Raw genomic sequence first — 19,204 nt, forward strand, 5'->3', positions numbered from 1 at the left:
TACATAAATTACGAATATTAAAACCCACATTTTTATCTTACTTTTAAAAATTATACCGAATAAATAAAATGAAAATAAATATCTGCATTGTTGATTTTTAACTAAATTAAAAACGGCAAGAATCGTAAGATAATGCAACTTTTTTTAAACGAATCAAACCAACGTCAAATTTAACTTTTAAACGATAGCAAATGAATAGCTTATTTGATAAAAACCTTACTATGTAACATTACTACGAAATAATCGCATGTTAAAAATACATTAAATTGGAAAATAGACTGAATAAAAAAACAAAATTATTTCAGTGTGAGTACAACTCATATTATAAGATTTTTAAATACAATACCTTTTTATCATCAGGAGTAAGTCCTTGAAATGACTTGACACGGGTCGTTAAGCTGTGAACATTTTCACGTCAGTCAGATAAATGTCAGTTAAATGTTAAAATTTAAGACCTATTTTTTTTATATCCTGGGACATTATTCACACACGGCCATCTCCAATCCCAAATTAAGCAGAGATTGTACTATGGAAACCAGACAACTGATATACTACATATACTACTTTTCTTTTGTAAATACATACTTATATAGATAATTACACCCAGACTCAGGACAAACAGACATGTTCATTCACACAAATGTCTGTCCTGGGTGGGAATCGAACCCACAACCTTCGGCGTGAAAGGCAAGTATCTACCAACCACGCCAGGCGGCTCATCGAACAAGAGCTATCATTTTAACCGCCATAAATGTATTATACAGATTTTGTTTTTAAGCTTTATGGCACACATGATTTATTTGTAAAGGCATTAGCAATGTCAATGTCTATGATCAAAGGTGATTGCTTGTAGCCGTCCTGTCATAAATTAAAATGATTTACCTTTCATAAATTATATATTTTATTTCTAACCATAAAGAAGGGAATACTAAGAATGCCTCTTTTCAAACATTTTTAATATTCCTATTTGTCATGTCTTCTCAAACATACGTGAAATTATACATATATTTTTAGTAGAATATATAATAGCCGACGATATTTACTAAATTTTCTTATTTGTTTTTATATAAATATATTTATTGCATATTATATTATATACTTTAGTTATCTATTCATTACAAAATATATCAGAAAAATGTTTGTTATATATGTTTATATTGTTCATAAGCCTTTTCAAATTAATAAAAAAAAATGTGCTTCGATAAGTTCTTTGATAAGCTTAAAAGCAATTAAGCTATTATTATTAATTACATAATTATTTATTGTTCTGTAGTGTAGTATATAAGCAGCTGACACATGGTATTGAGGAGCAGTAATAAATTTATCTTCAAACCTTAAACATCTACTTTATTTACCTAGTCCCGTCCTTACATGGCGACCCTGCCATTTAAGGTTCGGTTTCGGGTTCTAACGAAGTGCAGTATAACAATATAATGTCGCTCTGTGTAATATTGGACATTCGTGTATTTAATTGTTCGAACGTTAGTAGCGTCATAATACAAAATGGGCAAAGAACAAAGTAAAGAACAAATTGTGATTGCACAAAATGCCGCAGGAGGCGTGAATTCGGCCGACGTGGAACTAATACACCAAAATCAGAAAGTGACAAATATAATTTTGGGTATTTTTCTTTTACTTTTAATTTTGGGGGCAAAGTTTGCCATATATAAATTATATAAACGCTGCCACATAAACTGGATGCGTCAGGAGATGGCCAGGAGCGCTTTCAGACGTTCGAGGCGTGGACCAGAGACTGGAGAAATAAATCAGGAACGTGTCGTTTAGCCTGGAGACGCATCAATAGATGCTTATAAAAAAAATAGGAGTGTAAAAGTGTGAAAAATATATAAAAGGAGAAGTGAAATAGTGTCATCAGCAAAGGTGTTATGGTATTATAGACAATAGATTTATTCATATTTTATCATTATTTTTAAGTGTATATTTTTAAGCCATTTTTTGTTATTTTTCGGTACTAAATATTATATTATGTTTCTTAAAGTTGTTAGAACAGAAATATTTAAAGGCAAAAAGTTTATATGACGAATATATAAAATATCGTGACGAGTTAAACTTTAATGCATCTAAAGGGTATATAAAAAAGGAAGAGATAAATTACTTATTAGTTGCTTGCGAAGAAATTGAATCGTTTTATCAAAAAATTCAAACAACTTGTTTAGTTAGTGACCAAGATTTTAGCACCATGACTGACTTTGACATGAAAACTGCTACTTCTCTTCTACCTATTATGACAGGAGATGAAGAAGTTACTAAAAAATTAATAGATTGTATCGAATTCTATAGCCAAACCATTAGGAAAGAACATGAACAGTTACTTATTTCTTTTGTCCTTAAAACTCGTTTAACTAAAAATGCCAAATTACGTTTGTTATCTAACTACGAATCTTCCACAGAACTTATTGCCGACATGAAAAATAATCTGTTGACTAAGCAGTCAGCCACGGCACTACAAATAGAAATGTTAAAATCTAGACAAGGTTCGCAGAGTATTGAGGAATTTGGTAAGAAACTTGAGGATTTATTTGTTGAATTGACTATTTCCCAAGCTAACGGTGACGATAACGCGTTTAAAATATTGAGACCCGTAAACGAAAAATTAGCAATACAGCGATTCACCGAAGGTTTGAGGAACAGTCGATTAAGCACTATTTTAGCGGCCCGCAACTACTCAGAGCTGAAAGATGTTATAAGAGCAGCCAAAGACGAGGAACTGTCGCGTCAAGGCTCTTTTACATCAGCTGGAACGATTTTCACGACTCAACATCGAGGTAAGTACCAACCATCTTATAGGGGGCATAGTAGAGGTCGAGTATTAAACAACGCACGCCAACATTACACGCCAAATAGTTCATTTAGGCCGATGCCGAATCAAACATCTAGTTTATACCACCGAGGAAACAATAGAGGATCCACAAGTAATTCTCGAGGACGCGGACATAATTTTGAACGTGCAGTATCGCGAGGTAGAAATAATAACGGTAGAAAACAGCATGGGTATCTTATGAATCAATCCCAAAACGATATACAGGTTACTACTTCGGAAAATAACCAAAACTTAGAGTTTTTTCGATCCTAACTTTATTCTAGCATGCAATACATATAATAATTTCGTAGAGTTTACAATATTAGGTACCAAATATAGAATGCTAGTTGACACGGGCGCCTCGATGTCAGTGATTAAATACGATGTAATAAGAGATAGGAATATTCCAATACATCCAAAACGCGTAGCCGTAAATGGTATTGGTGGCACCTTTTACACCGAGGGCTATGTTTACATACCGTTTACCTTATGTGGAATAGAATTCAAACATAAGTTTTATGTCTTAAAGAATTTGCCTTGTATTCAAGATGGTTTAATCGGACAAGAATTTTTAACTAATTATAATTGTGTATTAAATTACGAAAATAATACATTTACTTTAAATAGCTTCGACAAACCAATTACGCTCTCCTTAGGTTTAGGAAAATTAGGTAAAAATACATTTATAAAGGTACCTCCGAGGTGTGAAAAGTTTTTTCAAGTTGATTCTTATTTGAATGAATCGTGTGTTATATTTCCCAGAGAATTGTGTGAAGGTGTATTTATCGCTGGAAGTATCTGTCAACCGAAAGAGGGAAAAATATTTATTCAAATTTTAAATACTCGCGAAACAGAAATTAATCTTAGTTATTTTAGGCCTGAAATTGATTTATTATCGAATTATAATATTTGTTCGTTTAACAAAGAAAATTTGGACGGAAAAAGAGTTCGGAAATTATTATCATTAATTAAATTGAATCATTTGAACAAAGAAGAAAGCATTAGTATACAAAGTATTTGTGCGAAATATGCTGACGTATTTTTCTTGCCAGGAGACAAGTTAGGTACGTGTAATCTTTACGAACAAAATATACAACTAAAAGCTAATACGAATCCGGTCTATACTAAACAATATAGATTACCGTTTTCTCAACGTGATGAAATAGAAAAACAAGTTCAAAAAATGTTGGCCAATGATATTATCGAACCCGCTAACAGCGAATGGTCTAGCCCAGTACTATTAGTACCTAAAAAATCAGAAGATAATAATAAAAGCTGGCGTTTAGTGATAGATTTTCGGAAATTAAATGATTGTATAATGCATGACAAATTTCCCCTTCCGAATATAAGTGATATATTAGACTCACTTTCAGGAGCTATTTATTTTTCTCAATTAGATTTAACACAAGCTTATTATCAAACGAAGCTAAATGCTGACAGTAGGAAATATACCGCATTCACAACACCGTCTGGCCAGTATCAAATGACCCGTATGCCTATGGGTTTGAAAACCAGTCCTGGTTCATTTTCACGCTTAATGACAGTAGCAATGTCGGGACTTAATTACGATAAATGTTTTGTATATTTGGATAATTTAATTTGTTTCGGAAGAAATTTAGATAGTCATAATAAAAATTTGTTAGATATTTTAACAAGGCTTAGAAAAGTTAATTTAAAATTAAATCCTGATAAGTGCGATTTTCTTCGAAAAGAAATTTTATACCTCGGACACGTGGTATCAGCGGACGGCATTAAACCAGATCCAGAAAAAATTAAGGCGTTAATTAATTATCCGGTTCCTAAAAACGTAGACGAGCTCAAACGATTTGTAGCCTTTGCGAACTATTATCGAAAGTTTATTCCGAATTTCGCCCAAATCTCTATTCCATTAAATGATTTATGTCGTAAAAATGTAATATTTAATTGGGATAAAAACTGTCAAAAATCATTTAGTACTTTAAAAGAAATGTTAATGAGCCCTCCAATATTACAATATCCTATTTTCGATTATAATAACACATTTATACTACAGACAGACGCCTCAGGGTATGCAATAGGTTCGATTTTATGTAATGCTGATCGTAGACCAATAGCTTACGCCAGTCGTAGTTTAAATAAAGCTGAACGTAGGTATCCAACGATTGAGAAAGAGCTTTTAGCGATTGTTTGGTCTGTTAAATATTTTAGACCGTATCTCTATGGACGAAAGTTCATTATAGAAACAGATCATAGACCCTTAATATTTTTATACAATATGACAGATCCTTCCAGTAGATTGTTAAAATTTCGGCTAATACTTGAAGAGTATGATTTTAAGGTTACTTATGTGAAAGGGTGTGATAATGTAGCTGCAGATGCATTGTCACGCATAGAAATTAGTAGTGAAGAATTAAAGGCGATGAATGATCATATTTTGTCAGTACTTACAAGGGCACAAAAGAAGAAGCTTGATGAAAAACCTTGTAATTCTACTTCGGTTTCTAATATTTCTTCTGACGATTGGACTGATCACCCAAGAGTTGTAGAGATGTTAAAACTACCGAAGTATTACACGGAGTTGGTATTTGTGAATGAAGAAGAATGGAGAAAGTTTAAAAAATGCGTATCATTAGAGCGTGGTGATTATGCATACTCGTCGTCAAATCGTACAATTTTTGTGAAACTGTTTACCCAATCCCAGTGTACACGAGCTGTCTCTGTGAGGGAAATGGAATCATTTTGTATCGATTTAAAAATAAATACGTTATATGTAATAAAAGATGAGAATAATTTTCAAATAATTAAAGAGCTAGCTCAGGTTATTAATAAAATGCGTAAGTGGTCCGGACCCCGTTTATGCGTAATTAAAGGAGTTACAAAAATTATAGACGACGATACGAAAAGAGTTATATTAAACGATTATCATATCCTGCCCACTAGCGGTCACGCAGGAATAAGACGTATGTTAAATAACATTCGTAAAAAATATTTTTGGCCAGGATTAGAGCATGATGTTAAGCTTTTTGTAAAAAAATGTAGTAAATGTCAACGTTATAAATATTTAAATACCATAAAAGAACCTATGACCATAACGGACTGTGGAAATTCAGCTTTTGATAAGATTTATTTAGATTTGGTAGGTCCATTGACAAGAGATAATAATTATAATTACATTTTAACGCTCCAATGCGACCTCACCAAATATGTCGAGGCATATCCGATAGCAGGTAAGGATGCGCGCACAGTAGCTACAACTCTAGTAAATAATTTTATACTTAGATATGGCATCCCTCGGCAGATCGTGACCGATAGAGGAACTGAATTTATAAATTCTACAATGGAAGAGGTTTGTAAAATTTTAAATATAAGTCAATTACAGTCTACAGCCTTCCACCATCAGACCTTAGGATCACTTGAAAATAGTCATAAACATTTAACATTTTATTTAAGAATGCAAGTTAACAGTCATAGTCAGGAATGGAGTTCATGGATTCCTTACTGGTGTTTTTCGTATAACACTTCTGTACACTCGAGTACAAAATTTACTCCATACGAATTAGTGTTTGGCAAACAATGTAACTTACCAAGTAATCTTAGGTCGACAATAGATCCAATTTACAATTTTGATGATTATGCAATAGAACTAAAATACCGGTTACAAAAGTCACAAAATGATGCTAAAACAAACCTCATAAATTGTAAAACTTTAAGAAAAATAAAATATGATAGAAGTATAAACCCAGTGGAGTATAAACAAGGAGACTTAGTATTGGTTAAAAATGAAAATATTAGCAAACTTGATCCATTATATTTAGGTCCATATACAGTTGTTAAAGATTTATCACCGAATGTTGTAATTTTAGTCAATGGTAAAGAAAAAACTGTTCATAAAAATAGGACAAGACTTTATGTTGAATGATCATTAAACATATTGTTTATTAAGACTTGTGATTATGACTGTACCTATTATGATATTTGATATTAAATTTCAGCACTGCATTATTATACCTTTGTTTACATATTTGTTTTATTTTGTTTAATTATTATTATATTCAATTTTATTTTACTTTTTCATATTGTATTTTGATTAAAAAAAAATGTTAATGTATCCAACATTTTTTTTTTGTTTGGTAGGGCATGTAGTGTAGTATATAAGCAGCTGACACATGGTATTGAGGAGCAGTAATAAATTTATCTTCAAACCTTAAACATCTACTTTATTTACCTAGTCCCGTCCTTACAGTTCCTATATTCCCTTACAATTAAGCTTAAGGGTTGTTAGGAGTAGTTACAACAACGGTTCAGGACCAAAATACGAATTTGACATTACTAGGCTCGTATACCATGAAACTAATGATGATTCAATAATTTTATAACTTCAATTACGTCACAACTCCTTCCTCTAATAATATTATATTACAAATAAAGGGAGCAGTTCGTGTGTAAATAGAAATACCGCTTAATATCTCCATTGGATTGCGTCTAGGAATAGGTCCGGACGCCTTTTTCTGTGACAACGGTGTCGCATTAAGTGTCCATTGTTATATAGAGATAGCAAGATTATTTATAAGTCAGAAGGTCTAACTCTAGCCTTTTCTTTTATTTATAAGAAAATATAAAGTAAAGATATATAAAAGCAAATAATCAAGTGCAGAATGTACACTGGCTCATCATGGACAGCAATAAAAAGTAATACAATTCGACTGTAAGGTAGTGAAACTACTTACCCTCGGTAAATAATAATATACTTACACATTCTAGGTAATCATAAAATAACGTATTTATTTCCAACAAAAAAAAAAAAACTACTAAGCAACTCTTACTTCAATTCAGATAGCTTAACAATTAATTCAATACCTTTTCGATTCAATACTGTCTTTATGAGGCTACTTGAATAAAGAACATTTTGATTCAATTGGTTTAAGTTGATTGAATCTAATTATACAGATAGGTACATATGGTACATTTTCATTCCTCTACCTTTGATTTCATTCGTCCATTCGTAATTGGAAGACAGTAAAGTCGCTTGAACTCCTATTCTCAACTTGTTTTATATGAAATGAAATGTCATATGTCAGTACCACGTAACTATAACATTGTTCACGTACAGTGACGTTTGATGCATTATATTATTAAACAAATAAAAATAGGGAAAACAATAAATATACGATTATGTATAGATAAATCAAAAATCATATACGGTTTTTGATTCTACGTAACAAAATTTAAATTAATTTATAAAACAATACAATATAATAATAATAAAGTATTAAAGCGTATTATATATAATATGAGATTAAATCGTATTAAATAGACCAAATATAGATTCACCGTAAATTTAAATAATCCATAATTCAAATTCTTTAACATGTTTAATACAAATTTTTATTTTCTACAGTAATCCGTAAAAGTTACAAATTTGCACCGAAGCCTTTGATGACTTTTCTTTTATATAGAATAGGAAGGCGGACGAGCATATGGGCCACCTGATGATAAGTGGTCACCAAACGCCCTTAGACATTGGCATTGTAAGAAATGTTAACCATCGCTTACATCACCAATGAGCCACCAACCTTGGGAACTAAGATGTTATGTCCCTTGTGCCTGTAATTACACTGGCTCACTCACCCTTCAAACCGGAACACAACAATACCAAGTACTGCTGTTTTGCGGTAGAATATCTGATGAGTTGGTGGTACCTACCCAGACGAGCTTGCACAAAGCTCTACCACCAGTAGACATTTTAAATTCGAAGTTCTTAGAAATTCGAATAATAAAATCGTATAAGAAATGATATTTTTTCCTATATAATTTATAATTAAGAATTTCGATGACGATAAAATTTATTATCAATAAAAAAGCAATATTAATGATTGCATTACTTATTCATCATACATTTCTTCAGCAGACGAATAGTGATCACTCACGTGAATGTTTATTAACACAATTTTTACACCCCCACTCCAATAATGTGAAATGAGATTAATATAATACATCTTCTTATTCTTCCTCGTGACACTCTTGCCATAGCGGTCGTGGTCGCCGTGAAGTATTACGAATTGATTATAATAATAAGCTTGTTATAATAATCTTATAAAGTATAATTAAAATTTGTTAATAATTGTCATTGTTATTCCAATGTCAAAAAGATGCTTCTTTATCTTTAATTCAATAATTTATGTAATATATTATTATAATTGTTTCATTGACGAACCGGTTGGCGTGGTTGGTAGATACTTGCCTTTCACGCCGAAGGTTGTGGGTTCGATTCCCACCCAGGACAGACATTTGTGTGCATGAACATGTCTGTTTGTCTTGAGTCTGGGTGTAATTATCTATATAAGTATGTATTTACAAAAGAAAAGTAGTATATGTGAGATATCAGTTATCTGGTTTCCATAGCACAAGCTTTGTACAAGCTTAATTTGGGATAGCCGTGTGTGAAAAATGTCCCAGGATATTATTATTATTAAATTAGCGATTTATATATATTTATATATACATACATATATACATATTGTGTGTCTGGGAAACTAATTCTGTATTTTGATTCAAATTTGATATTTAGATAATGTTATGCTTTTTAAATTTATCTTTATATTATGTTCGTGAAAAACGCAATTTTTACGTAACAGATTAGTGCAGAGCCAAGCTCGAGAGGAGTTCTATAATTTAAACGACAATCATTTTCTTGATTATTTGGATTACTCATAATCGTTACAAAGTTGTGTTTTATAAACAGTCCCATATCTAGACTCATATAACCTTGTTTAATTTTATTCTTATAATTTGTAAAGAGATAATAATCATAGTTATTGTGTTTATTATGAAAAAGAAAGTTGATTGCCTCATTGGTCTAGTGGCTGTAAGGCCGCAGACCCGGAGGTCCTGGGTTCAATTCCCAGCTCGGCCCAATAAAAAGTTATTGGGTTTTTCTGTCAGAAAATTCTCAGTAGCATCCCGGAGTCTGGAAGTTGGGAGGGAAAACACGTAAAGCCGTTGGTCCTGCGCCTGAACTTTTCTTTTCTGTCGTGTCGGATTGCCGTACCATCGGATTATGAGAGTGAGGGAAGAGGGAGCATACTATAACATCTCCTGCGCAGTTGGCTAATCTCTCTTGAGATTGACCGCCGTGGCCGAAATCGTACTGGAGGACGTTTTGAAGTAGGAAGTAAAATTTGTTTTGTATAAAATTATTTATTATCAGTGTTAGTAGTAAATAAAATAATTTTATATATTTGTCGTAGCAAGTAACTACTCTTTTTTTCAACGATACTGCCAGACCCAATGTTAGTTTGAAAAGGAAACTCGCACCGTTCCAGAGCTGAAAGTTTCAAACGATGAACCGTGTAGAGCTGAATTGCATTTCCGAACAATGAATTTACGTTAAAAATCGCCCGGGGCTTATGCAAATGGCGTTCAATGTGCTAGAGCGGAATATAGAAGACTCTTTTAGACTATTTTCCTTTGAACTTTGTTTAAAAAAAAAAGTATTATTTTAGCAGATAATTAAAATATATTCCTTTGATATATTTGCTATAACTATACAATCACTTGTTTCCACCCGCGGTACCCATCAAATATTCTACCACCAAACGGCAATATGGTTATGTTTCGGCTGGAAGGGTGACTGAGCCAATGCAAATTTCTTATGACGCTAATGTCTTCCAACCTACATTTATACTAATATTATAAAGAGATAAAATTTAATTTTTTGTACTTGTTTGTAATTTGTAAAAACAGAAAGCACAGACAGCTTTACAGAAAGCTTCGGTATCAGCGAGGCATAGGCTGTATTTTATTTTCGAAAAACTTAGATATCCCTACGAAAATTGCAATAATGTAACTGTATGTAATATAATGTAGCCCAGTAACAGCCTGTTAATGTCCCACAGCTGGGCTAAGGCCTCCTCTCCTTTTTGAGGAGAAGGTTTGGAGCTTATTATATGGAATGTAGCCCAATGTATTAAACATTAACAAGTCGGGGAGGGCTGTTAGTATATCATGATGCGCTTAAATAATAATATTAATATTCTTCTATTCTATATCTAGCTTGTCTTATCAATAAGACACTTTCGTTAAGGATCATAAATAGAGGGGGTCCTTCCAAGCGCCTCAATATCGTATATTTTATTTAATATTCAACATTATCATTATTCCACTGAATTCATTTAAAACTGCACTCAGATGATAATCGTATAAACGTTTTATTCAATATTTGCGTTGAATATATATAGGATAAACTTATTACTATTTGAATAATCGCGTGTACGACACGTAGACGTTAACGTAAATAAATGGTATTTGCGGCAACGTACTAGATCGGCGACTATACGTGCTCTCTAGGGCACGGGGAACGTTATATACGTTCACGATTACCAAGCACGCAAAGTGGAAAAATCAGTTTATGTAGCATGTTAAACCAGTGTTGTGTTGTAAGGATAGCAGATAAAAACACAGAAAATTTGTTTTACCTATATATAACAGAATACAATATATATAAATAATGTGACTTATTGATTTGTGTAAGTAAATTAACTTAAAAATATCAAAATAAAATGTATTAAAAAGTTAAAAAAAAAAACATTATTAAATATTAAAGTTATACGAAATAAACATTTACGTTATATCTTACAATTGTTTTGTTTAGTTGTGTCTGCCTATGTACATATGTGTCTACTGATCCATCTATCAGCCTATATAGTCCTGGTCACAGCATCCCGTAAGTGCTGCCACTCTGACCGTCCTGTTCCTTATACATAATATATATTTACTTAACTAAAACATGATATTGTGTGCATTCTAAATTTTATTAATAATATATGATTAAAACTGTTTCGCTTACATACATATAAGCGAAATAGCATTCATGACGAGATCTTCTAAACTATGCGCTCGATTGACTTGAAATTTGTCACAGTTACTCATTCCCCGACGTGGACGCTCACTAAGAATATATTTTACACAAATCCTATCCAAAATACATTTTTCTTATCTACACGTGCGAAGTCGGGACGATTAGCTAGTTAATGTATATATTATTAATTATATAAGAAAATGAACTTATATAATTAATAATATATACTTTAACTAGCTATTATTATTATTATTTAAAAATATTATTATTATTTAAAAATGATAAAGATATTATAAGATTCAGACCAGGATAGGCGTCCCATTATGTAATTAATATATTTTATTTTTGATACTTATATGACATGATAATAAATAAAGTATATATGATATTAATCCCGGAACCGAAGGCTCTACAAATACCTACTTACCGATACTTTTTTAAACAGCTTTACCTCACAAACAATACGTCAGCGAATCGTTCGCGAATATCGTATTTAACAAATGCAATAAGAGGCAGTCACATCTGCTATAAATAGATCTAGCTACGAATTAAGACATCGAGCAATTCATTTTACGACCGTCCGGCCGTCCGCTTCCACGCCTTGATTCGATACGTACAGATTGCCCATGTCGGGCATATTTTATTAGACATGACTTTTATCCATGTACTAGCCACGTAGCCTTTTATATTTAAATTTATATATCATATTAATAAAATAAAGACGGGGTTCTACTCACGGTCGTTTCAACGAATCGATGCATTGTAGCGAAATATTCGATGTAATTTACAAATGCGCCGTTTTTTAGAAGATACGAATTTTATCCCACGAATTTACTCACAGTGAAGTTGAACGTAAATCAGACAGATTTAAAAATCCTATTGTAGATCGCGATCCAATCCTTGAGGTTTGAATAAAATTTTTAAAGTTTGAATGTAGGATTTACTAGGATTTATATTCGAAAACTATTTGATTTCATTTCTTTTAGTTACTTATTATAATTATTATCTATTTAAATATTATTCTAAGGTCACGAATCTATTTTTATAATTTATTTACATCTATAATAATTTACATTTCGTTACACGCTTTGTTAAGTATCACTAAATTTTAATTATAATAAGCTTTTTCTTTAAATTTTGTCAAATATGTATAGTATAAGTAAAAGTTCTAGAAATAAGATAGATAGTGCAGCAGTACAACGCTATCTAGCTGCAAGTTACAACATAATGGATAGTATGAGAATCTCCTCCATGCAAAAATACATATACATATATAACATGTTGCAATAATTGCATATAATATAACATGTTTCATAGTAGAATAGAATAGAATATGCTTTATTGTACACCAAAAGAATTAAAGAAACATTTTAAACACAAACACAAAAGAAACGAAAACTATTTTGTACGAAAGGCGGTCTTATCGCTAAAAGAGCGATCTCTTCCAGACAACCTTTGGGTGAAGGACATGAAATAAATAAATAAATAAAGCGGTAATGTACTAATCATCTCAATTTTTATTTTTTAAATAAATAAATATATATATATACACAGTACTATAGCTAAATATACATACATATAAATAAATAATATATACATACGTATATATTACAATATATAAACATTATTTATTATACAATAATATAAACATACGTATATAATATATAAAACAAAACATTTAAAAAAATGTTATTATGATAATAATAATAATAAATAACAATAAAGTGCGGCAGATAATAAAACAACACTCCCTGATAATTATAAAGATAAATAATACGCCTTGAATCGGTTTTTAAATGTGTTAATAGTTTGAGATTGTCTTAAGTGGAGTGGTAAAGAATTCCATGGGCGAACTGCTTGGACAGAGAAAGAATTGGTATAAAAAGAAGAAGAGTGAGAAGGAATTTTAAGAATTAGATTATCGTCAGATCGTAGAGTGCAGCCGTGCGAATCCTTAAAGAATTCAAAACGGTGTTTAAGATAGTGCGGAGAATTTGGATGAAAAAGTATACAGTAAAGAAGACAAAGAATATGAGTATTCCTGCGAAGACGGATTGGGAGCCACTCGAGTTTTTTGCGAAATTCAGAAATGTGGTCAAATTTGCGGAGTCCGAATATAAACCGAATACAGAGATTTTGAATTCGCTCGAGTTTTTTTAATTGCTCTTCTCTTAGGTCAAGATAGCAGGTGTCAGCGTAATCAAGGATGGGCAGGAGGATGGCTTGAGCTAACGCAATTTTGGTAGGAATAGGTAGAAAATTATGTAATCTACGAATAATAGTAATCAATCGATGTCGAAGTAAATCTTAAAAAAGGTTAACCAAATACATATATGTATATATATATATATCATACTTAAGTTAATTTTAATAACATTTCCCTAATATATATGAGATGGGGTTACCAATGGTTTTCTGTTTAGGGTCTCATAAGTAACAACTTGTGAATGTCCACTGCTGAGCTCAGGCCCTCTTCTCTTTTGAGAAGAAGGCTTGGAGCTTATTTAACCACGCAGCTATAATGCGGACTGATCGAAAACACATGTGACAGAATTTCAATGAAATTAGACGCATACAGGTTTCCTCACGATGTTTTACGTCATCGTTAAGCACGAGATGAGTTATTTACACAAACTAAGCACATGAAAATTCAGTGGTGCTTGCCCGGGGTTTGAACCCACGATCATTGTTTCACGCGTTCTTACCACTGGGCCATCTCGGCTTACTCATTATAACCAACATTTTATTTTTCAATACAAAAATAAATTACCCTAGATTTGGTAAAATGTTAATATGTTGCATATTTTTGAGATATAACTTAATATGCTGACGTGGTCGGAAAGAAAATTGTTGGTCCGGGTGCTTTTAAAGCGGACGCTGCCAAAATATAAAGAAAATACAGCGATAATAATATACCTACATTTTTAATAGAAAACTTACTAAAAAAAGGGAACAAATAGCAACAATTGTAGTTTAGTTGTCACAATGTATTCATTCGAATCAATCAAAAAATGATTAACATATTTAAATTTTGCAATTCGAACCGGTTTTTGTAAAAATATTAACAGATATTTAAATAAACGGGTGAAAACATACGCTGATCGCGTATGTTGTAAGCACATTGAATACTACATTGATTAAAAAAAAATTCACACGGAATAATATTCATATTTTACCCGTACGATATCAGGGCGTGTAGCTGATATGTACATAACATAATAATTATAGCGATACTTATACGACGGAAATAGAGGAAATTGAGCAATTGCCGCGTTATATGTCTCTGTAAGATCCGCATATAATATGATGTAGTGTCGTTTACATATTAGCTTTGTAATTAAAAAAATATTATATTTTGTTATATAATACATATTATATTATGTTATCTATAAGCCTTGCCTTACCTATAAACGTTATATGGTGATTAGTTAAAGAACGATTTGTCTTCTTCTTTCTTAATGACAAAAAGAGAGAAATCAGTATTTAACTAAACAGTTGCTATACAACTTTTATAAGTAAGGCCGTGAATGTCGACGAAATTTTAAATCTCCGAAATTTTAGTCGCAAGTCTTCGCGGGTGAAGTTTTCAAAATCAAGTTAGAATCGTAAAATCTTATGAATTTCCCGTTTAATTGTCGCGGAAACTTCGGAAGGGTGACTACTGTAACAAGATAAAACTTTTAATGAACAATGAGTTTTGCATCGAGGGTATTACGTTGAATTGTTATTAATTATCCTTCAATCAACGACATAATTAAACTCGTTGCGATTGGTTTCGTTCGATTCTAAATAATATAAACGTATGTGGGGCTATGTGCTATCATTGACGAGCCGGTTGGCGTGGTTGGTAGACACTTGTTTTTCACGCCGAAGGTAGTGGGTTCGATTCCCACTCAGGACAGACATTTGTGTGCATGAAAATGTCTGTTTATCCTGAGTTTGGGTGTAATTATCTATATAAGTATGTATTTACAAAAGAAATGTAGTATATGTAGCATATTAGTAGTCTAGTGTCCATAGTACAAGCTCTGCTTAGTTTGGTGACTAATATGCCAGGATATAATTATTATTATTTGATCAGTATTTAATTTATTCGGACACAGTGTGTTTAAATAGCAATAGGTTGGGCCGGCTTTCTTTTGAGGGGGTTTCAGAAATTCGAGACATACATATATGCATATTATACACAGAATGTATTTCTTAACACATTAATGTGGTGCGTGCTCGGGTTTGTGTCCGCAATATTAGTCACTATATTTTACGACAGTCAGGCAGACGTTTATATGAAGCACGGAAGTTAATTTATTTTGTTAAGATCATTTTTGAACTGAAACAAACTAAAAATGGTACTTTGACTATTAAACAATGTATGAATATCTACATACGAAATAGTATCATATGTGTAATATTAAGGGATTGTTTTACTAGATATTTTAACAATGAATAATCAGACTGTTATAATTACGAAAATAACTGTTAGTTTGTTTTCTATCTTATCAAGACTAAACCTATTAACGGTCATAATGTAAGCATATAGCTAGCCTGAAACATAAATGAGAAATAGACGTATAAATTACGGCATTTACGAGAAAAATGTATTTGACGAAGGCACGGGGATCAGTTTGCCTATATTTCACTGTCAAAGGTTTATAGTAACAGCAGGAATATTACAATTTCACTAGTGACATTATAATATTAAGGCTTCGACCATAATCCTGCGACATTGTTTTATAATATATCTTATATTTATCATATTAATTTATTCAGTACTCCGTCAACCTTCTAGAACAGACACTATATTAGATACGAGTAAATCGTCCCGGCTTCGCACGGGTAGATAAGAGATGTATTTTGGACAGGATTTGCGTAAAATCTGTTCTTAGTGAGATTCCGGAAAGGAGTAACTGTGAAAAAAGTCATTTGGGTGGATAGTTAAGAAGATTTCGTGGTTTTTTTTTTATATAGAATAGGAAGGCGGACGAGCATATGGGCCACCTGATGGTAAGTGATCACCAAAAGCCCTTAGACATTGGCATTGTAAGAAATGTCAACCATCGCTTACATGGCCAATGCGCCACCAACCTTGGGAACTAAGATTTTATGTCCCTTGAGCCTGTAATTACACTGGCTCACTCACCCTTCAAACCGGAACACAACAATAACGAGTACTGCTGTTTTGCGGTAGAATATCTGATGAGTGGGTGGTACCTACCCAGACGAGCTTGCACAAAGCTTTACCACCAATTGGTGAGTGATATTTCGCTTAGCAGATTATATACTAACAATCTATTTTATTGTAAAACAGTAACATACATTAAATAATAATAAAAATAACTTTAAATTTCATAGAAACATTTATATTACTTTAGGAACTAAATCTAGTTTTTTAGGATAAATTTTAATAACATGAGCCTATGTAAAAATTACTCAAAATAAATATGAAGTATTTATTATTATATATATATTTGCATTGTTATCGATACTTGACAATTTAAAAAGCGATCCCGATTTAAAACCGAGACAATGTTAATTCAGCTGAACAAAGCTGGTTCCATTCGATCGATCCTACGTTCCAAACGGCGATTGTTATCATTTCCGCTGTAAGGTAGGGTCCGAGTGTAGAGGCACTTGGCAAAGCATTGAACCTTATGTAAAGCCTTGCTTAAATAACACTACCGGACTACAGACTTCTAGAGTTACAGTAAATCGACTACGTACATAAGAGGTTTAATTATTTTGGCCGATATAGCCACTTACTTAGATTTGATCTACTTAAAAAATCAAGTATTCATCCTGAAATTCGTATTATATTGGGCAAAATAGTTAGCAAAACAACCAGAAAATTACCGCTAGGATTTTACTCTGGCTCTAGACATATGGTTCCCAGAAATTTAAGCATTAACCGTTATTATCTTGATGCTATAGATATATATGATATCATTGCATATTAATTTAAACATTCTTAGTCAACGCTAAGTTTCCTTCACGTAAAAATCCTTATCAACCCAATTTAACCCTTGTTATAATTCCAACCTAGATGAAAACGAGCATTTAATCTCTTAATCTGGACGCATAATTTATATTGGACTCTGGTGTATTGATCTTAACACGAAGTTTTCGCTATTTTTTATTGTAAAATTTATTTGGCGCGAAATTTCTGCCCTCGCTATTTTTATCTTACGCACTTTACGTTTTAACTTGTAAAATAAATATAAAAAGTGCTGTATTAAAATTTTAATAGTAGCGCAATGGAGTATTTATCCTGAAACCTATGAAACATTTTAATATTTAAATTTTTAAACTTATTATTCTTTTCGATGTAGATAATAAATTGATGGGTAACATTCACAACGGGCGATTATTATAAAGATAATTACGTCATGGTAGACTTTTTTGGATGCATACATATTTTCAATTTTTTTTAACTACCTACCAATTGCGTCGAAAAACATGTAATTTTCAAATACGTAATGATGTATTCACAGGTGTTTTGTTTCAATGCATCAGTATGTAATGTGAGGCAAATCATATTTCCGAGGTGATGAAAAATATATATAAATATATGTTAGTCCATTCAATAATTAAGAAAAAAAGTATTCAGCAATGTACTTTTTGCTTTAAAGGACACTATTATGTCATTTCGTTTTTTATTTCTTTAAATTTAAAAATTATAATTCTATGAATTATTAATCTTTTGTGTATACGCAATAGCATTTATTGTATATCTGATTTAAGTGTACGATAAAAATAACCTTTGCAACATATTTGGTAGTCAATTAGAATCGTTATAAAAAGTTGACCAATTAAAGTGATTAAAAGACAGTTGCGAGAGTTGACGAGACTAAATATTTTTAAACATCTTTGAGTGTTTAAAACTTTAACTAGGTTTTACTGTGAAAAAAAAAATTAAAGAAATCTCTATATGATATATATATCATTTTAATTATGAATGACTTACCAAAACTTCGTGGTGAGTTCGGTTTCCTCTGTAGACCCACTGGACGTTAGTTGGTAGTTTCAGCAGACCGCCACAAGGAATAGTCACGTTCGTTCCCTTGTCTGCGGCTACTTGCCGAATCTCCACTTCTTCGCCTTGGACTCGAAGAACTATCGCAGAAAAAAAATATAGGATAATAAAATTACGAAACAGCGTAAAATTTAATATCAATTTAATTCAAATTTATTTACCTTGTATTCCAAGGCAGAACAGAGGCACCAATATACGTTTGAGAAACATCCTACTATTTCTCCATCTAAACTCTAAGAAAAAAATCCACACTCACTACCTAGTCGTTTAGTATAAAAGATTTTTTTCTAACTAGTTTATTTACATTACATAGAATTAAAACGACGGAAGGCGAAATAATAGGAAACAACTCTCACAACAAACGTCTTCACTCCATTGATAAAAGTCATAGACTACTTAAATGTCATAATCGCGGTTCACAGTTGCCATTTTAAAAATCCTGAAAACTACCGTAAAACGCGATAACAGCTGTCAAAGGCTTGTCTATACTCGTAACATTGGATCGCCATAGACAAGAATA

At 31.9% G+C, this 19,204-nt stretch overlaps 1 protein-coding gene across 2 annotated transcripts in view; it reads right to left on the bottom strand.

The window, feature by feature from the left end:
• The window catches only part of LOC126774059 (uncharacterized), a 70,800-nt gene extending 51,739 nt beyond the window's left edge, over window positions 1-19,061 (bottom strand). Inside the window, exons 1-3 of one of the 2 annotated variants that reach the window (XM_050495399.1) lie at window positions 18,994-19,052; window positions 18,846-18,917; window positions 18,616-18,764 (exon numbers count right to left, since the gene is read on the bottom strand). In XM_050495399.1, the coding sequence (XP_050351356.1) occupies window positions 18,616-18,764; window positions 18,846-18,894 (198 nt within the window). In that variant the 5' untranslated portion in view covers window positions 18,895-18,917; window positions 18,994-19,052. Of the gene's footprint in view, window positions 1-18,615; window positions 18,765-18,845 lie in introns of both variants that reach the window. The other variant, XM_050495398.1, reaches the window with a different exon arrangement.
• Between the last annotated feature and the right edge of the window lie 143 nt (window positions 19,062-19,204).

This window comes from Nymphalis io, chromosome 15 (genome assembly GCF_905147045.1).
Source record: "Nymphalis io chromosome 15, ilAglIoxx1.1, whole genome shotgun sequence".
Classification (NCBI taxonomy): domain Eukaryota; kingdom Metazoa; phylum Arthropoda; class Insecta; order Lepidoptera; family Nymphalidae; genus Nymphalis; species Nymphalis io.